This window comes from Lepidochelys olivacea (genome assembly GCF_965140295.1).
Source record: "Lepidochelys olivacea isolate rLepOli2 genome assembly, chromosome: 9".
Taxonomy (NCBI): domain Eukaryota; kingdom Metazoa; phylum Chordata; order Testudines; family Cheloniidae; genus Lepidochelys; species Lepidochelys olivacea.
In genome coordinates, this window is record NC_140419.1 from 58,999,357 (window position 1) to 59,020,259 (window position 20,903).

Sequence of the window (20,903 nt, forward strand, 5' to 3'; positions counted from 1 at the left end):
CACAAAGGGTTGACATTACTGTGTGTAATAACCCCATTGCAAAATAATAATAGTGTGTCCCAGGCTAGGCCATTATTACATTTCTCAAGTTGGCAAAGCCAGGCAAACCTTCAGCTAGCCACGCCACAATCTATTACCATCTCCGCAAAAGATACTGTCTGCTCGTCTGGCATTGCTTAATGATACCAACCAGACGTGCTTTAGCCAAATAGATTGTTGGCTGACGACTCACAGACAATTTACTGATCTTAAACAGCCAGGGGCTGATTCTGGTCTCATTTATGCCAATTTTCCATGAATGTAATTCCATAAGCTTCAGTGGAGGGGCTCCAGATTTACACCAGTGCCAGAGGAGAATCAGACCCTGGCTTTTTAATTCAGTCATTGATTTAACAAGGATAGGTGAAGGAGCAGATTCCCGGTAATATCTTGTGAGGTTAAAGCGAGGAGAGTTAGGCAGGCTGTGTTGAGGACTCTGCTTTCACCAATCTGTATTGCGGGGACAGCACTCAGACATTGCAGTAATAGTCAGACAGACAGACAGAGAGACAGACACGTCTAAATGTTTTGGTTTTAATTAAATCCAGAATCTCTAAAATTGATCAATTCCAGCTAACAGATAATCAATTTTTTCCCCATAGGGGAGCTCACTGCATAACTCTGAGATCCCTTTGCAGATCCCAGCTTGAAGGTATTATACACCTACAGCTCCATCAACAGCCACAGCGCCTGAAGCCCAGATGATGCACTCCACCAAGCTGGCTGGTCGCTGCATTCTGCACTAGTTGGCTTGCACAGGTAGAGCACATGGCTGTCACCCAGCCTTGGTGATGACAAAGTCATGGGTCACGGTGAGGAGGAGGGTGACCAAGTGTCAATTAGTGGTACTAGGGGAGACACACCTGGACCCTCAAGGAACAGGATGCTCTCAAACCAGAGGCTGCGAGCAGCCCCCTTCACCTTACTTTTGGCAGTGTGGAGAGAACCCCCCCACGCGCGAGAATGGAAAGTTCCACTGCAACACAAACCCCTCTTGTCAGCCAATCAGAATGAAGAGAGCCCTATATGAGACTCTCCGGGAAAGAGGAGGAAAACTGGCTGGTGAAAGGCTGATAATGATTGAGACTGAGGTTAAGGTCAAGTGTTGATAAAGGAGAAGCCATGTGTCCTTTGCAGCTTTTGGCAAGTCATTTCCTTACCTGGGCCTCAGTTCTCCTGTGTCAAATGGGAATAAGAGCCCTACCCTATGTCCCGGGGGGCAGCATCGGAGGCTTGGACATGCACTAGGGATTAACTTTGCCCAGAGCACGTACTCACATGGTGTTGGGATCCTCGGTGAAATGGATGGTGCTGAAGCTGTCAGGTCTATCCAGGAGGATGGATGACGTAGTGGAGGTCACCGTACCACGCCGGGAACCTGGACAAAGGGGAGATGCTCTTTAGTAGCCAGCAGCGCCCCTGCCCTTAACAAGCGTATACCCTGCATCCTACCCCTACCCTGCCTTCCTGAGCCCCCAACACCGCACTAAGACGCCCCTTAACTGCTGAGTGCAGAGGGGACCCCAATGGGGCACTCTGCTAAGCACTTTGCATGCTGCCACTTTAAATGGAACATGCCCCTAGTGGTGAGTGCTAGGTGTGGCCCTACACACCCGGATTATGGGCAGGTCAGATGACATGATTTGTAAATCCCTTGCAAAGGGCCTGGACATTTTGTCTCCTGATTATCTGCACTCAATTCTCCCTTCTCACCCTGCTTTGATAATGGAGGGTGCAATACACACTGCGCTCCTTCCTTACCACCAGCGGGGGTCAGGGCATGGGGGGTTTGTTAGCCACTTAAATTGGCTTTGGATCAGGCCCTCAGTCAACAGAAGACCTTCCATTGACCTCAATCAGCTTTGGATCAGGCTCCTACTGCTCTCCTGCCAGCAGGGGGAGCCCCAGGTATTATTGATTTCCAGCACACACACTGATGGCTCAAGGTGGGGCCCCGCACCCCTGCCCCATTCCAGAGAGTTGGACTCCTCTGCTATGGTCCCTGCAGGACACGACCATGGATGCCAGGTTTGTATAATTTTTGGTCGTGCCCAGAACAGGTCCAAGTTCTGCCCCAGGCCATGTCTCTGGGAAGAGCTAGATGAACAGGGTTAAGGGGGACAAGGCTGGGGCCACACCCGGGGATGGGTGCGGGGCAGGCAGCTGGGACCCCAGGCCCACATTCCTGAATATTGGTGGAGCACGGGCACCATGGGCACATATAACTTGCTGCCTATGGACATGGCCTGTCAGTCTGTCAGAGCCTCCACAGCCCCCCGCACACAGCTGGTCAATTTCCCTTGGAACGCCCAGGCCAGGATCCCTCTGCAGCCTCCAGCCAGTGCCCACAATGCCAAGGCCTGACTGTCCAAACATCACCAGCTCTGAGACACCCAATGGTGGGCATGGGCGTAGCTTGGGCAGACGACGTGTGCAATCCCACGGCACACTCACATCACACATGGCCCTAGCATTCTGATGGCTGGAAATCTCCAGGCTTATCCTGGTTTGGCCTGTCTGCTGTGCTCTGAGACTGGTGCTAAACACATTGCTCCAGGCACTGTGCAGGTAGCAAAGGTGAGCCCAAGACCGATTCCCCCAGCCAGTTACACAACAGCAACCAGGAGTCCTTCTCACAGTCACAGATGCACTGTAGTACGTAGCTGGGGAGCCTCCACTTTGGAAAACGGGGCCCCTTTAATCTGTGTATTTGCCACCCCCAGTCCTGCCTTGGTTCCAGCTTCTCCAATCACTTTAAATAACGAATGACGTGGAAGAGTCCATGATCCTGAACGGGGAGTGGGCTGCATGAACCAGCCGGAGCCTTACCAAGGATTTCGGTCTCTTTGCTGAACTCTTCCAAGCTGTCCTTCTTGCCGGAAGCCGTGATGCTCCGATAAGCTTGAGTCTGCTTGTTCTGCTCATCCACAGCTACACGGGAACAGGCAAGGCATGCAATGTAAAGCCAACTGTAGGGGTATGGCTACACAGCAGTGTCAGCCCAGGGTTCATGGGACTCGAGTCAGCCGATCCATGTCAGGGAACCCTGGGCTGGAGCATCTACACTGCATTTTAACCCTAGGTTAAGGATTTGCTGACCCATGCTCAAACCTAAGGCTCTGGCACCCAAGTGCGCAGACCCAAGTCAAAGTAACCATATCCCAGAGTTCCTACTGCCCCCCACCCTGTTGAAACTCTAGCCCTAGGAACATGGTGCACTGTGGGAAAACTCTACTGCCCTGCCTATTTCCCAATTGTGACATGATACTGATGGGACTCAGAAACACATAATGACTCCTGTGGTGGCTGTCCCGGGAGCACACAGCCGTGTGAGAAGGCTTTATTCTGAACTGCCCCTAACCCGAGAACTGGGTTCCCCACTGGGCTGAGTCACATGGGCAGGAAAATGCCCAGGACAGGCGCCTGTTCTAAAGGTAACTAGGGCACCCAGCTCCAGGGCTGCCAGACTGCACCATGGGCTGGTCAATAACAGGATTTTTCTTGGGCTGGTTTTTATTTATTGTTGTCTGTTGTTTTGAATGGAGGTGTCCGAGGAAGAACACACACCCCCAGCCTGGCTGCTGCCGGCTGCGGAGCGGTCAAGGGCATCCCCTGGGCTTGGGATGCAGGGTGCTCCAGCATCCTTGGGATCCCTTAGCCCTGCCCCTGCCGCACACGGGCGGCAGGGATAAGGGATCCCTGGGAGGCTGTGGGGAAGTTTTGGAGCTGGCTTACACTCTCTCACCTGACAGTGCATGCAGCCCGGGCATACCTGCAAACACAGCCCCGGGGGGGTGGGGAGGCCTTGGGGGAAGGGACAGAGAGCAGAGCAGGACTAAGCGGCTGCCCTGCAGGGAGGGGGAGCAGCAGAGCTCCCGGCTCAGCAGGGCTGGGGCAGGGATGACCCTCGATACCCTGGCACCCAGGAGCTGCCTCCCACCAGTCAGCTTTGCTCCCTGCTCCGAGTAAGCTCCTCACAGCAGTGAGGAGGAGCCGGAGCAGGCAAGGGGAGTGGGCTTGGCCAGGCAGTAGTGGTGCTTCCAGCATCTGCACTGGCTGCCTGCAGCGCTGCTCCTCTGCTGCCAGGAACTCTAGGGTAGATCCGGAGGTCTTCCAGGACCCGAGTCAAGCCGTGTGCACAGGAAAGCAATAGGGCTCGGACACTAGGTCCCAGCTTAACACGGGCTCGGACCCTCCAGCCCTGCAGTCCATGCCCTAGCTTAGCACCTAGGTTAGCATGGATGCAAGGGGGGTTAGACTTGAGCCCAGGCTTACATTGCTGTCTAGACATACCCTAGGGATGCCCAGCCAGCACCTGGATGCACCGATGCCTCCCCAGCTCACTGCTGATGAGTCTGACCCTTGTAGGTGTTTCTACTCCCAAAGACCCAGGCGGTCCGGCATATGCTCTAGCATGATGAGAAGTTCACAGGGCAGACAGAACCATCCAGGAGATGGGGATGCCTGCTCTTTGGGCTTCTTCCTGTACCCCAGGTGCCAGGACCTGTGACCCACCAGCCAGGAGCAATGCCGCTGGCATTCAGGGATGCTGCTCCTGGATTAGCCACCAGGGTGCGCTCCCTGACTTTTATTAGAGTCACCTCTGAGTAATTCACTCTGGTGACTCAGTGTCCCAACTTCACTGAGGGGGAAACTGAGGCACAGAAGGGTCCAGGCCAAAATGATCAGCAGGGCCCTATGCTGTGAGGTGCCTCTGTTTTGGGCATCCTGCCTGGCCACATCTGGCTTGATTTTTGGAAGTGCTGAGCATTAAAAAAAAAATAGTTACCTATTTTTCGTAACTGTTGTTCTTCGAGATGTGTTGCTCGTGTCCATTCCATAATAGGTGTGTGCGTGCCCACATGCGCAGTCATCAAAGATTTCTGCCTTAGCAATACCCGTAGGGCCGGCTTTGGCACCCCCTGGAGTGCTGCACTCATGCGTCTGTATATCAGGCGCTGCCAACCCTACACCCTCTCAGTTCCTTCTGGCCAACAACTCCGACAGAGAGGCAGGAGGGCGGGGAATGGAATGGACACAACCTGCATCTCGAAGAACCACCGTTACAAATGGTAGATAACCATTTTTTCTTCTTTGAGTACTTTCTCATGTCTATTCCAGTCTAGGTGACTCAAAAGCAGAATCAACGGAGGTGGGCTTTGAGCTCACGGTCTTGCAGCTTGTAGCACAGCTCTCCCAAACCTAGCATCATCTCGAGCCTGCTGGGTCAGCACGTAGTGTGATGCAAACGTGTGGACGAATGACCAGGTGGTGGCCCAACAGATCTCTTGGATTAGCACTTGTGCCAGGAAGACTGCTGATGACGCCTGCACCCTACTCGAATGAGCCATCACGATCACCAGTAGGGGCACCTTTGCCAACTCGTAGCAGTAGCAGATGCAGGCTGTGATCGAAGATGAGATTCTCTGGACAGACACTGGGTGACCTTTCATTCTGGCAGTGACAGCAACAAACAACCGCATTGATTTATGGAACGGCCTTGTTCTATCAATGTAGAAGGCCAGCGCCCGTCTGACATCCAGGGTATGCAGCCGGCGCTTGTCATCCGTCATATGAGGCTTTGGACAAAGGACTGGTAAGTAAATATCTTGACCAGTGTGGAACTGGGAGGCAGCCTTGGGCAGAAAGGCTGGGTGCAGATGCAGCTGGCCTTCGTCCTTACAGAAGGCCTTATATGGCAGCTCCGACATGAGCGCCCTGAACTTGGACACCCTGCAGGCCGAAGTTATGGTGACCAAGAAGACAGACCTTCCAGGAGAGAAGAAGAAGACAGCAGGAAGCCAGAGGTTTGAAGGGGTGACCCATGAGCCTCGACAGCACAAGATTCAGGTCCCAAGGGGGAACTGGGTCCCAGACATGCAGGTAAAGGCACTCCAGACATTTCAAGAACTGCGCCATCATGGGATGGGCGAAGACCGACCAGCCTTGAAATGGAGGAATGCCAAAACGGTCGCCAGGCAGATGGAAGATAGCGGACAGGCCTGGGAGCTTACGGTAAAGTAAATAGCCCAGGATGTCCTGCAGCGGGTACTGCAGCAGGAATGTGCCGGTCCGAGGACCAACACGTGAACCACTTCCACTTTGCCACATAGGTAGTCCTGGTGGAGGGTTTCCTGCTTCCCAGCAGGACCTGTTGGACACTAGCAGAGCACTCCTGCTCATCCATACTTAGCCAAGCAACAGCCAAGCTGCCAAGTGCAGCAATGACAGGTTCAGGTGCAGCAAGTTGCCGTGGTTCTGGGACAGCAGATCCGTCCGAAGAGGTAGCTGCAACAGGGTGGCTGCCGAAAGACTCAGCAGCATGCCAAACTAGTGCTGACAAGGCCATGCTGGGGCTATGAGGATAACAGACGCTCTGTCTTGCTTCACCTTTAGCAGGATCTTGTGGATCAATGGTACTGGTAGGAAGGCGTATATCAGTGCTCCCAACCACAGGATCAGGAAGGTGTCTGACAGTGAGCCCTTGTCCTTACCCTGCAAAGAACACAACACGTGGTACTTCCTGTTCTGTCTGGACACAAAACAGGTCCACCTGGGCAGTCCCCCACATGTGGAAGATGAGGCTGACCACCTCTGGATGGAGCGACCATTTGTGGCAAGACAAAGTCCTGCTGAGCCAATCCGCCAAAACGTTCTTGGCTCTAAGCAGGTGGGCAGCCACCAAATAAATGTTGCACTGCCCACAGAAGTCCCAGAGGCTGAGCGCCTCCATACAAAGGGCCAAAGACCTGGCGTCCCCCTGTCTGTTGATGTAAGACATCGTGGCTGTATTGTCCATCAGGACCTGTACCACCCTGCCCTTCAGGTGGGGCAAAAACACCTGGCAGGCCAGGCGAACAGCTCTGAGCTTTCTGATGTTGATATGAAGGGCTAGATCATTTTGTAGCCAGCAGCCCTGGGTGTTGAGCTCACACAGGTGGTGTCCCCAGCCCAGATCCGACGCGTCCAAGACCAAGGTGAGCATTGGAGACGGGGTCACGAAGGGAATCACCTGCAGCACCAACTCTGGATTCAGCCACCAATTCAGGGACGAGAGGACATGACTCAGCACTGTGACCACTCGGTCCAAGGTGTGTCTGCTGGAGATATAAACCAAGGCCAGCCACCTTTGCAAAGGCTGCTAATGAAGTCAAGCATGGCTGACCACGTATATGCATGCGGCCACGTGGCCTATCAATCGCAGGCATGTGAGGGCCGTGGTGAGCAGATGGCTCTTTATGTGGGGGATCAAGTCCAACATGGCCTGAAAACACACTTCCAGAAGGAAGACACTGGACAATGTGGAGTTGAGAATCACTCCAATAAACATTATGCGTTGAACGAGTGTTAATGTGGACTTCTCTGTGTTTATTAACAGGCCCAGATCGTTGCAGATGGACTGCACCAGATCGAGGCTCCGTTGCACCTGTTCTGAAGACCTGCCCTTGATGAGCCAGTCATTGAGCTATGGGAAGATCTGGACCCTTTGATGTCTCAGGTAAGCCGGTACCAGTGCCACGCATTTCCTGAACACCCTGGAGGCCAAAGGGTAGCGCTGTGAACTGGAAGTGACGCCTGGCCATTATGAAACGCAGGAAACACCTGTGTCCCGGGAATATGGAGACATGAAAGTAAGCGTCCTTTAAGTCAAAAGCAGCGTATCAGTCCCCTGGATCCAGGGAAGGGATGATGGAGGCCAGGGAGACCATGTGGAACTTCAACTTCTTGAGAGACTTGTTGAGGCCACGCAGATCCGGGATAGGTCTGAGGCCCCCTTTGGCCTTCGGGATTAGGAAATAACATGAATAGAATCCTCTTCCTTCCATGTCCTGAGGAACCTCCTCTATAGCCTCCAAGCCCAGGAGCTTCTCGACCTCCTAAACAAGGAGTTGCTCGTGAGAAAGGTCCCTGAAGAGGGATGGGAAAGTGGCAGGGGAGGGGCGGCCAAGAATTGCAGAGTATAGCCCCAAGGCACTATGTCCTGGACCCAGCAGACTGATGTAACCTGCGACCAGGCTGAGTGGTAGGGGAAAAGGCAGTCAAGGAAAGGCAGGTAGGGTCCAGTTGGCTGATAGGGGGCGTCACTCTCATCCCTCAAAATGATTGCTTCTGTCCCCCTGGGTGTTTGGCGGCCCAGGCTGGTCTGGTGAACGGGAGGAAGAAAGGAGACAATGACTAAAACCAGTGTCCCTTCTCCTCGTAGGTCCCTGACAAGGCTGCCAGGGCCTTGGCGGCGGCTATGGCTGAAAGGGCTTCCTGGCTGATTGAGGCATGTGCATGCCCAACGAGCGAAGGGTAGTCCTGGTGTCCTTCAACCCATGCAGCCTGGCATCCATTTAATCTGAGAACAGACCAACTCCGTCAAAACGGAGATCCTGGATTGAGGCCTTCATCTCCTGGGAGAGGCCTGCAGTCTAGAGCCAGGAACTACACTGCACAACCACTGCTGATGCGACCACCCTTGCTGCTGAATCTGCCGTGTCCCATGCCTTCCGCAGGGAACATCTGGCTGCTGCTGTGCCCTTCTCCACCAGCATGCCCAACTCCTGGGCCAGACCCTGAAGGAGGGATTCCTGGAACTTTTTAAGACTATCCTGAAGATTAAATTGTACTGGACTAGCAGGGCCTGATTGTTTGCCATCCAGAATTGTAGGCTGGGGGCGGAATACATTTTTCTCCCGAATAAATCGAGTTTTTTGTCCTCTTTGTCTTTGGGAGTGGAAGAGGTGGGGACCTGTCTGTCCTTCTCGTTGGCCACAGACACAACCAGCAAGCCCTGGGGTGGGTGGGTATAAAGGTATTTGAAACTTTTGGCCAGCACAAAGTACTTTTTCTCTGCCCATTTTGAGGTGGCAGGGATGGAGGAGGGGGTCTGCCACAGGGTTTTGGAGATCTTGAGGACTCTGTCATGTATGGGCAGGGCAACGCGGGTGAGCGTAGAGGCCGAGAGGACATTGAAGAGGGTGTCCCCTCATATCCCACCATCTCCTGCACCTCAAGCCCCAAGTTCTCGGCCACGTGCCAGAGTTAGGGCTTGATGCTCCCTGAAGTCATCTGGTGAGCTAGCTCTAAAAGGTCCGGTGACCCCCTTGTCCAGGGACAACGAGGAAGACTGGACCACAGATGGAGGTGCGGGGGTCTTGCCCACAGTCGAAGAAGGAGACTTGGGGGTGGGCACAGGTTCCTCCGCCCCGACCTCAGAACAGGCTTCCGGTACCGGGCCAGGTGGGGCTGCCGACCAATGCTTCAACATGGCCACCAAGGAAGGGGGCATTGTCATAACCGGTATGCCACACACACTCCAATATGGCCACTATGTTGGCCACTGGCTGTGCTGCCACTACGATGCCGCAAACAAGGAAGCGGATTCCGGTGCTCAATCACGCCGATGGGACCTGGGCGATGGGCTGAACTGGCCTTCTGTACCAGAGGAACCACCTTCCAGCTACCAGCGAGGAGCCATCCATGTCTGCGTTTGTTTACTGGTCATGACTTCCAGTGACCGGTGACCTGGTGTAATTGACCGGTGACTGTACTGGGGAGAGTGGTACCGGTGCCAAGGAGACTGGTGCCAAGACGGGGAACATTCCCACCGTGCCGGTGATCAGGACTGACGCCTGGAGGATGACTGGTGAGACAGTGAGCAGTGCTGGGAATAGTAGGGGAAGTGTCGACCCCGTGCCAGTGAGTAGCGCCAGGAATCTGGATGCCAGCCTGGGTGACCGACAATGCGACTCGGACCTGCACCTGGATTCTCGACGCGGCAGAGAAGATTGATGTCTTCTGTCTGGCAACTGACGGTGTTCCCCTATCCCCTGAGGGGTCTTAACGGTGAGCTTGCCCTCTTGGGGAACCTTAGCCGGGTCCTGCAGCACCAGGGTCATCATCAGAGCAGGTGGAGACCTGTGCTCTCTCTGCACCTGGGGAGCCTGCGATGATGACAGTGCAGGCAGAGGTATGGGTCCCATATCACTCCCAGGAGTTGGTGGCGGACCTTTAAGGGGGCTGGGAGCCTCAACAGGGGAGGCACGATTGCATGGCTCCAGAGTAGCCTGGTGGGCAGGCCCGGGTCCCTTGGTAGGTGATCCCTGGGCCTTCTTGTTTGGCGCCGGGGAATGCTTGTTGGCCTTCCTCTTCGGCACTGGCGATGGCAAACAGTGCCAGGAGGAGCCAGGTGCCAGCGATGCACTGCACACAGAGGCTGAGGCGCTCAGTGTGACCTGCCTGGATGGCTCGGAAGACAGACAGAGGGCAGACTCCATCTGGAGAGTACTGAGGCGGATATCCCGTTGTTTCTGGGTGTGGGGCCAAAAGTTTTTGCAGATCCGGCATCGCTTCTTAACGTGTGACTCCCCCAAGCACTTAAGGAAGCTGCTATGGGGGTCATTCACAGGCATAGACCTGCTGTAGTCTGAGCAGGGCTTAAACCTGGGAGACCAGGGCATGCCCCGCCTGGGGCAAAGTCCCCACTGGGACCCTAACTTAACTAACTAACTACTTAACACTACTATATGCAAACTATATACAAAGGCACTAAGGTCCAAAGTTTGAAAGGAGAAACCACTAGCTCTTGCTAAGCAGGAAAGGCGCTTGACTGACCACCACAGGCAGTAAGAAGAAACTGACAGGGTGTATGGTTGGTGGTGCCTTATATACCACGGCATGAGCGCAGCACTTAAGGGGGCGACACAGCCAGCCCTATGGGTTCCGCTAAGGCAAAGATCTCCAACAACCGCGCACGTGGGCGTGCACACCTAGAATGGAATTGACATGAGCTAGCACTCGAAGAACTCCCTTTGAGTGAACCTAGCATCACGGTGAGCCAGGTCCTGGGTCTCTCCAGCTTGGCTCCTCAGAATGAAAGGACTCAGAATCAGTGACAAACGGGGGCTTTGCCTTGCCTTTCCCAGGTCACCAGCAGGATCAGGACTGGCACATGGCTCCCAGCCCCTGGATCTATGCACTGTGCCATGCTGCTAGTCAATGTACCTGTTAGGGGTCAGCAAGTGCCTGGAGGGGGTCTCTGTACCCTGCCTGGACACTGGGTCCTTGGCCCCTGGCATGCCCAATGCCCTGGAGGCCAGCGAGGAGCTGATAAAGTACTGAGCCTTGCAGCAAGTAGTGTCTGCATGATAGTGGAGGACTGATCTTCCCAGCAGAGCCCTCCGCATAAGGGGGCCAGCCATGGAATGTGAAATGGATGGGGAAGGCCAGGGACCTTGCAGAGGCCTTGAGTCTGGCTGACCCCCGACACTGCAGTCCCTTCCTGCCTCGCCCGGGCTCCTTACCTTTCTCTGCCTGCTCAATGATCTGCCGGAGGGCCTTCTTGAGGCTGTTGGCTCTCAGCATTAGCTGCTCCTTGGATTTGAAGATCCTGGGCACAGGGCTTGGGTTGAAGCTGCCCCCCCTGCTGCTCTCCTTGGCCTCAGGGCCGGTTGGGGCAGTCTGCGTGCTCCCCTCGGGGACAACGATTGCCTGTGATTCATCGTTCAGCTCCCGCACCAGGGAGTCCAGCTTCTCGTTCAGCATCGCACACTGCAAGAGAGAAGTTAGTCATCCCAGGGGAGTGGACCGCGGTAAGGCCAGGGCGTTTGCTGGCACTCAGCCACAGGCTGGTCCCAGGGGAGGGCGCTGGGGGGGGTCACAGCTAGCATGGCACAGCACATGGCTGCTGCTCCATGGCATGGCTCATGGGAACATCCTCTCAGTGGTAGAGCATTCTGAAGGCGGTCCCAGGCAATGGATTAATCCATGCTGTGAACCCCATGGAGAACCCAAAGGCTTAAATCCAGCGATTGCCAAGACTGCAGCTGCCTGCAACACTGACTGTCTGCCACAGGGGGGCGCTAGTGTCCCAACAAGCATCCCCACCAGGCCATGCCCCGCCAGAACTTACCTTCCGAGCCATGGTGTCAGCCTCCTGCTTGTTCTCGATGGCCCTCTCATAGGCCTTGCCAACCTCAGCCACAAAGTTGTTCACCGTTCCGCACAGGAACCTGCCAGAGAGAGCAGCGTCCAGGGGCAGAGTCCGGGTGAGACAGGAACCCCTGCGCTGGGGCTCCTTCCCAGACCCCTCCCCACACAGTTGGGCACAGTGCCTCTGGAATGCTGCTCCTCCATTAGCCAGCAAAGGGCGCTCTCCAGCCCCACGAGGGAGGCCCCCACCTCTGGGCCCAGCTGTGCCGCCCTGCAGCAAGCACAGCAGCGTTTGGTGCTGGTGAGAGCCTAGCACCCTGACATCACCCACGGCCAGGCAGCCAACCATACTCTGGCCGGGCCCCTGGGACGTACCTCTTGCTGATGCAAACTGCAGCTGTCCAGGATTGCGTGGCTCAGACACATGGGATGGGCTGTGATGCCCTTCACCATTTGGGCCCAGCATGGAGCCAAAGGCACTAGCGGCTGAAGGCTGCTTGGAGCCCTGTGTGCAATGATTTGGGGGCCTCAATACAAGCTCCCTGGCCCGGATCCTCAGAGGTACTCGGCGCCTCACTCGCATTGATTTCAAGACCTATGAAGATCTGGGACCCATCAGCCACATCACAAAACCACCCCCTCATTGGCACAGTTCTGCCCCGTTGGCACTGCCAGCAGAAGCCGAGGGGCAGGATGAGCCACAGACCCCCAGCTCCCTCGTAGCCCTCGGAGTAAGCCCACCAGACCTGGCTCCGGCAGGCCAGCAAGGTGGGGGAAGCTTGGCTTGCTACTGTCCGTGCTCACTGGCCTGGGGATGGGCAGAGGGCACCTGGGGAGGTGCATGCCTGATCCCTGCCACCCTTGGCCTGCCCACAGCATGCAGGTGGGGGCGGCTCTGATTGGGGTGACCCTCATCAGCCAAAGCCCCCTTACTTTGCAGAAGAAATCACAACCGAGTGCTTGTCGGATTCCAGGATCTTGGCCAGGTGGAAAGCCACGGAGTCGGCGTAGTGAGAGATCTGGGCCTGCGGGACATGGAGGGAACAAGGGCACTCTCTGAGCAACAGCAGCAGCACTCCTGGTGCCCTCCCTGGATCCTCCTGGGCCAGCCACACTAGAAAACTGCAGGGCTGAGCAAGCCCCTGCAGCTGTAGGGGAGCAGGGCTCAGTGCCTAAAGCACCGGACTGGGAGTTAGGCTGTACTCCTGACTAGCTGTGTGACCCTGAGCAAGTCACAGCCCCACTCTGTGCCTCAGTTTCCCCATCCTGCTCCACTCTGATTCTCTGAATGCCTGGGGACATCTGGAACCTGCCAATCCATCATTTCCTCTTCTGTTGGCATTCAGAACTGCACCAAAGACCAGCTCCCCTGCAACGGGGCTAAGTGGAGTGCAGATAGCCCAGATTTCCAACTACCCCTTTTAGGGGTGCAGCTGCATGCGCAGTGGGATTGTGAAGCTTCATTGCTTCAAGACTGTGAGATGCTTAGAGCTCCTCAGGTGGGACAGGCTGCGGGAGGGGAGAGGATCGGGGTGCGTGCTATTACATGGCAGTCGAGTGCACGCTCTAGTGTGTGGTTACAAACCCTGCGTTTGTTCGCACACGCCCTTGGGGCAGTGGCAGCACTGAGTGCCAGAGCCTGCTGCAAACCAACAGCAGGGAAGTGCTTGGAAATCAGACCCTACGCTCACACTGCATGCATGGCGCTGCAAAGGCTCCGGTACCAGACTGTCTGAAGAGCTGACAGGCTACCGAAACAAGATGGAGGGAAGGGAAATTGAGGCGCAGAGAGGGGAAGGTCACCCAGCAGCCAGAGACAGAAACTAAACTCAGGTCTGCTGACTCCCAGTGCAGTGCAGTGATCTATCCACTAGGACACACAGTTTCTCTTGCCACCGCCCCCCTTGTATAGACTGTGCCACAGAGCCAGTTACCTCAGGCCCTGGGTGCTGCCATGTGCAAGCTGCTTTCCCCCTCCATCCCCATGCTCAGGTAGCAGACATGTATAGGCAGGGGTCTGAACGCAGGAGTTGATGTTCCATGCCCCAAACTCATCTGGGCTATGCTGCCACTCCAGCCCCACCCCCCACGCTGGACAGGCAACAGAGCAGCTGTACCTGGATACAGGAATCCCCATTCTCCTCCTCTTTGATGGCAGGGGGCGACTGCTTGGGCGCCTCGTAGGTCAAGACACTCCACCTGGAGGGAAGGCAAAGACAAGATGCTTGTTGCCGGGGCTCAACCTTTGCCAAGCCATGGCCTGGCAGCCAGCCCTGCCCGGAAACCCAGGGTGGCCCCTTTGAGATGAAGGCAGGCACTGGGCCATGGTGGGGCAGGGATCTGCAGGGAGATGGGCCCCCCCGCATAGGACGCAGAGTGGGGCTTCAGAAAGCCAGGGCAACAGGAGATGGCAACCGCAAGTCAGGGGCGTGGGAGGTGACTCTCGTCTCAGTCCTGGCCAGGCCCTGGTGTCTGAAAGGAGTGGGGAAGGTCAGCCATTGGGACTGGCAGCCCAGATAGACCTGTGTCCAGTCTCCGAGAGCAGCCAGACACAGAGGAAGACGCCCTGCAGTAGGTGGCTACGGGACAACCTGCTGCCTGGGAGATGTGGCTGAAAATGCAGGCGCACGATGGCAGACTCAGGGTGACGCCTGACCTCAGAGCCCTTCCCAGGGAGTGCCCACCCAGATTAAGCTTGTTCTCTTACCCATTTGGAATACTGAGAGTGAAGCCCCCTTCCTGGCCCAGGGCAGGAGTGAGGTCTGCCCAGCCCACAGCCTTGCCCCTGCTCACCTGTCCAGCATCTTGGTGCTGGCCCGCTCCAGCTTCTCCAGGACCTGCAGCAGCTGGGTATCATCATCACAGAGACTGCCCCAACCCAGCACCCGCGCCAGGTCATTGCCCGTCCCCAGCGGCAGGACACCAAGCTGGCACTGCCATGGTAAGGAAAGAATTGTGAGCACAGGGCAGCCCCCAATCTGAGAGCCCAGCCAAAAGCTATGGGCATGGGGTGCCGTGTCCAATGGACCCATCCCTTGCAGGATCCCCTCCACACCCTGGGGATCTCTCTGATGGGCGTGGGCAGGATCTCAGCTCACACTCTGATTAGTACCAGTGACACTCAGAAGGGGGGGTCACTGGGGGTGTCCCGGCAATGGGCACAGCTGGCACTTTGGGACGTTGCTGGAATGCGCTGCAGGCCCCTACCCAAACAAACCCAGAGCACACCTGGCACCTGCATATGTCTGGCCCTGGTGACACACATCTAGCCCATGCCAGCCCCACCAGCGCTGCCATTGTGCGATAGTTCTGGAAATGTAGCTCCTGGCTGCCAGGGCTTAGCACACGCCCCCGAGCCAGCTTTTCACTACTGCCAAGACCCAAGGGGGCGGGGGCAGCCCTCAGAGACACTGAGACGGGGGGAGGCAGCAGACAGACTCCTCCTCACTTGCTTGTGCAATCCCAGTGCATCGATTTCGGAGAGAACCCAGCCCACGCTGCCATCTCCCCCACAGACCAGGATCCGGAAGGTGGAGAACTTCTGGAAGAGCCGCAGGCTGGCAAGGGACACACAAAGAGGAGCAGGAGTCAGGGCTAAACGGGGTCCCAGATACATGCCTCAGCTCAGCTCCCTCCAAGGAAGGCCCCGGCCTTTTCCCTCCCCCTGAGGGACAGCAGAGCTCACTCAAGCAGGGGTAACAGTCAGTGGTACGTCTAGACCCATGGCTGGCCCAGGTCAGTTGACTCGGGCTTGCAGAGCTAGGCCTGTGAGGATAAAAAATTGCAGGATAGGTGCTTGGGCTCAGGCTGGAGCCAGGCTGAGAGCCCGCGGTGGGAGGATCTCAGAGTCCAGACATCTGCAGTGTTCTTTGGAGCCCAGCCAGCCCGACGTACTGGCCCAGGCTCTGGGACTCGTGATCTGGGTTTACCATCCAATCCAAACAGCTCGGCCTCATCTAATTCAGAGCATTAAGGGTTGGAGACCCAGTTCAGCCCCTTACAGAGCAGGTGGGAGCTGCTGAGCTTTCAGTTTGGCCCATCTTTATGAGGCCCTCCCAGCTACGGGGTCATATGGGGTGCTCCTGGCTGGGTGGATGGAGTCATGTGTCTCTAGGATCTGAGCAGCTTCCTCGTTTTCCCTGGCCCCCAGGTAGATCAAAGAACAAAGGGAGGGAAGGGACGCACTGTCTCATGGGATGTGAGGCCTGGCACTGCTGGTGTGAGCGCATGGGGGGGGGGTCAGGCTGCAGGGGCACTGCAGGAGCAAGCGTAGGGAGTGGGCGGGGCTTCAGGGGGCACTGTGGGCATGAGCATAGGGGAAATTGGCTGGGTGGCCGGGGTTGCTGTGGGTATGAGTGTAGGAAATTGGCCGGGTGGCAGGGGATGCCATCGGGCAGCAGGGAGCACTGTGGAGTGGGCTGGGCGGCATGGGGTTCTATGGGTGTGAGTGCAGGGAGGGGGCCGGGCAGCAGGGGGCGCCGTGGGTATGAGCACAGGGAGAGGGCTGGGCAGCAGGGGGCGCCATGGGCGGGAGCACAGGGAGGGAGCCGGGCAGCAGGGGGCACTGTGGGCGTGAGTGCAGGGAGAGGGCTGGGCGGCAGAGGGCGCTGTCGCTTACCCGAGGTGAGGGCCCCCGTTCATCAGGTCAAAGACTTGCGCCGGGTTGAGGAACTGCTTGAACTTGCGCAGGAACTTCACACCCTGGTTGTCGCCGCTCTTGGAGTTGACGAAGGCCAGCAGCGGGCTGGAGCAGGACGAGGGGCAGGTGGCCTTCCAGAAGCCTGAGGAAAAGCCGAGTGCCCCAGTGAGCAGTGCAATAGCCTGGGGTTGGATCCAAGTCCCTGCTCTGCAACCAACTGCCTATGTAACCCTGGGTAAGTCACTTAGCCTCAGGGCCTCCGTCCCACCTGTGCAATGGGGACAACAGTGTTGCCCTGCCTCAGAGGGTGTGAGTATAGAGACTGTGAGGGGTTTAGAGCCTGTGGCAATGGGGGCCAGGGAAATACTACAAAGAGCTGCTTTGCAATAGGCCGCGGGGAAGGGGGTGTAGAGGAGTGCCTTCACTTGGCCTTTCAGGGCAACAGCTTGGGGAGATTTTGGCTGAAGTACCTGGCAGATTCCCAGTCTCAGTCCCGTGTGACACGCAGGAATGTACACAACAAATGCTACTAATAACCCCATCTTTCGGCTCGGGGAGGGTCAAAACCAAAGTCTCTGGCCCCAGACTCGATAGAGTAATGCAGCTCCCATGTGCAACACGACCCCACCTACTCTTCACAGCTGGAATCATTGTGGGCAGGGTCTGCGTGTGTGCAGCGGATCCCATTCAGAGCCACTGGCTGCTGCCCCAGTGTACTAACAATGACGGATGGGAAGGGAGATTGGCACGATAGCAGCAGTGCCCGGGATGGAGCTGGAGATGAACCATACAGGGAAACCTATGTTAACCCCTTGACATATGTGACATCCGGATACTATGGGGGGAAGTGCCACAGAAACAGGGACACACAGAACACTGCTGTTAAATTCTTTCCTAGTGCATTCTGGGGCTGATCTTGTTGCTGCTGACTCTAATGGAAATAGGATCAGCACCCCTTCTTAATGGACACTTATTCCACACTTGGATGTACGCCATGTTCTTCCCCAGATACACTGCCCACCTTATTAAGGTCTGGCCCTGGCAATGCATGCGTGCTTGGCCCTTAGGTCTGATTCAGGAAGCATCCCTATTCAGGAAGGGCATTGTGATAAATGAAGCGGGGTAGGGGGGTAAGCCCCTTTTATGGACATACAGCGTGCCAGCCAGCCAGTGGCAAGTATTCATTTTTAAAAAGAAAAGGAGTACTTGTGGCACCTTAGAGACTAACCAATTTATTTGAGCATGAGCTGCATCCGATGAAGTGAGCTGTAGCTCACGAAAGTTCATGCTCAAATAAATTGGTTAGTCTCTAAGGTGCCACAAGTACTCCTTTTCTTTTTGCAAATACAGACTAACACGGCTGTTACTCTGAAACCTATTAATTTTTAAAATCCTTGCGGGCCCCCACCTTCTGCACTCAAAGTGCCAGAGTGGGAATTCAGCCTTGACAGGCTTTAAAACACATGCTCATTGTTAAGCACAAGCTTAAAACCCATTGCAGTCAACTTTAAGTAGATACAGTTAACTTTAAGCATGTGTATAAGTGCTGTCCTGAATCGGGGCCATGCTGCAGAAGGCACAAGTAGAGGCAGTCTGACCAAGGGTGGGATCTGGGGATGGAGTGTGGAAATCAGGAAAGGCTGCTGGGTGTGTGGCTGGAAAACAGCCCTTGTTTTCTGCAGGCAGGAGCAAATCCCTGGTGGGGTTTTTGCTGCAAGGCAGTCAGGGCTCAGCAGAGGACGCATAGCGTTAGCTGAGCAAAGCACTGACTGTTAAGTAAACACCAGATGAACAATCTGGGAGCCCACAAAGGATTTACAATCAGTGCAACGCTTTTAAAGAAATTAAATTGGAAATGAAATCTGCTAATGGATCAGGGCTGGCACCGCTACAGAGAGGGATCGATAGCTGGCCTGGAGCCCGCAGCCACTTCCACTGCACTTGGCCATGGAATTGCTTTCTTTTGCTGCTCTTCTCATGAGAGGCCCAGATCTGCATTCTGCGCAGGGCGTGCTGGAGTGCTGCACAGTGCCCAGTGTGATGCACGCTGCTGGGAAGGGCTGTCAGCTTCACTCTCTGCTCTGCCCAGTGCTGTTTCCAGAAAGGAAGCGGGCTTCCTGTGCCAGCTCTGGAGCACAGCTTTGTGACTATGCAGACTCACATCCAGTAAGTGTGCATGTCTTCTGGGAGAGACAGATATGGGTGTGACACCAATGACCTGACAATGCTAGCTAGAGGGAGGGATTCAGCTGTGAAGGTTTTCCCTTCACTCTACCAATGCACATCAATCCCAACCCACAGCTCCACAGCCTACTCCAGCCCTGGGCTCCCCATACAACTCTGCTGCTGCAACCTACGCCCTCATACTATTCCAGTCCTGGGCCCGCATAGCTCCGGGTTCTACATCACCAGGAGATAAGAATACCTCAATAACTAGCTATGGTGACTTTCCAAGAAGCATTGTTTCCCCCAGTTATGATGACTGGATCTAAGGCACCATGAGATGGCATGGTCCAAACCATGCGGTCACTTGGTAATTTGGGCACAACCAAACAATATTCATTTCAATACATCCAAATGTAAAGTCACCCATACTTACAGGATGGGGGTTCTATTCTGGGAAATGGCTACTTTGAAAAAGACTTGGAGGTCATACTGGATAACCAGCTGGACATGAGTGCCAAGTGTCATGCTGTAGCCAAAAGGACTGTAAGATCTTTTATTCCTGAGGGCATTCCGTGCCAAAAAATTAAAAATTCTGCGCACAATATTTTAAAATTCTGCAAATTTTATTTGTCAAATAAATGTGGAGGCTCCAGCATGGCATTGGAGAGCACAGGCCACTGGCTGTACAGAGGTGGGAGATCACTGTGAAGCTCCCCCCCACCCCGAAACACGGACTCAGCGGTGAGGCTGCACCCAACCCTGACACAGCACAAGGACTGGGCCTGCCCCAGAAACACCCCAGGGTCCTGCCCTTCCATGTGTGCAAAGGTGTGGGCAGGCAGGCTCAGCAAGGTAGGATCCATGGGTGGAGGAGCTTAGTGTGGGAGGATCCAGGTGTGGGTTGAGAGGGTTCTGTGGGGCAGGGATCTGGGTTCGAGGCGGGATCCGGGTGCGAGGGGGGATCTGGGTGCACAGGTAATGGGACTCTGCAGAGGGATCCAGGTGAAGGTGGTTGGGACTCAGCAGCGGGGAGGTCTGTATGTGGGGAGGATAGAAATCGGCAGAGGGGTGGGGTGGGATGGGGATCCAGGTGCAGCTGGTTGGGGCTTGGTAGGGTGGGGAGCCAAGTGCTGGTTACTCATTGGGATGGTCTAGGTGAAGGAGAGTGGGATTTGTCAGGGGGTGTTCCGGGTGAGGCTCGGTGTGGGGGTCTGAGTATGAGGGGGTCTGGATGCACAGAGGTTGGATAGATGGGAGACCAGCTGCATGTACAGTGACCCCTCCCCCTGCAGCTGAGGAGCAATAGGTGCAGGAAGCGAAGCAGGAGGGGGCAGGAGTTTGCAGAGCTTCTTACAGCCAGGGTGAGAAATCTGGGTGGGTGTCTGACACGGCTCCGGATGCCGTGCAGGGGAAGAGGAAGTCCCGTCCCCCCCCAACCGAACCAGGACTAGTAGCTGAGCCCAGCGCAGGGTAGGAGCCACCAGCTGGGTCTTCCCCAGTCCTGCCCTCTGCCCCACAGTGATTTAGAATCATAGAATCATAGAATATCAGGGTTGGAAGGGACCTCAGAAGGTCATCTAGTCCAACCCCCTGCTCGAAGCAGGACCAATTCCCAGTTAAATCATCCCAGCCAGGGCTTTGTCAAGCCTGACCTTAAAAACCTCTAAGGAAGGAGATTCTACCACCTCCCTAGGTAACGCATTCCAGTGTTTCACCACCCTCTTAGTGAAAAAGTTTTTCCTAATATCCAATCTAAACCTCCCCCACTGCAACTTGAGACCATTACTCCTCGTTCTGTCATCTGCTACCATTGAGAACAGTCTAGAGCCATCCTCTTTGGAACCCCCTTTCAGGTAGTTGAAAGCAGCTATCAAATCCTCCCTCATTCTTCTCTTCTGCAGGCTAAACAATCCCAGCTCCCTCAGCCTCTCCTCATAAGTCATGTGTTCCAGTCCCCTAATCATTTTTGTTGCCCTTCGCTGGACTCTCTCCAATTTATCCATTTACCTCTCTGCCAGCTGCCCTGGGCACCCGAAACATACTGCTGGGACAGGTCATATGAGGGTCATAAAGTCATTTTTCTGCAGGGAAGCAAAGAAATCTGTGGGCGACATACTCTGCACATGCGCAGTGGCACAGAATT

At 55.5% G+C, this 20,903-nt stretch overlaps 1 protein-coding gene across 1 annotated transcript in view; it reads right to left on the reverse strand.

Moving 5' to 3' along the window:
* The window catches only part of DGKK (diacylglycerol kinase kappa), a 152,684-nt gene that overhangs the window by 21,549 nt on the left and 110,232 nt on the right, over positions 1-20,903 (reverse strand). The window contains exons 10-18 of the mRNA XM_084638210.1: positions 16,574-16,736; positions 15,404-15,512; positions 14,749-14,888; positions 14,073-14,154; positions 12,889-12,980; positions 11,936-12,035; positions 11,328-11,574; positions 2,869-2,970; positions 1,318-1,417 (exon numbers count right to left, since the gene is read on the reverse strand). Of these exons, the coding sequence (XP_084494336.1) occupies positions 1,318-1,417; positions 2,869-2,970; positions 11,328-11,574; positions 11,936-12,035; positions 12,889-12,980; positions 14,073-14,154; positions 14,749-14,888; positions 15,404-15,512; positions 16,574-16,736 (1,135 nt within the window). The remainder of the gene's footprint in view (positions 1-1,317; positions 1,418-2,868; positions 2,971-11,327; positions 11,575-11,935; positions 12,036-12,888; positions 12,981-14,072; positions 14,155-14,748; positions 14,889-15,403; positions 15,513-16,573; positions 16,737-20,903) is intronic.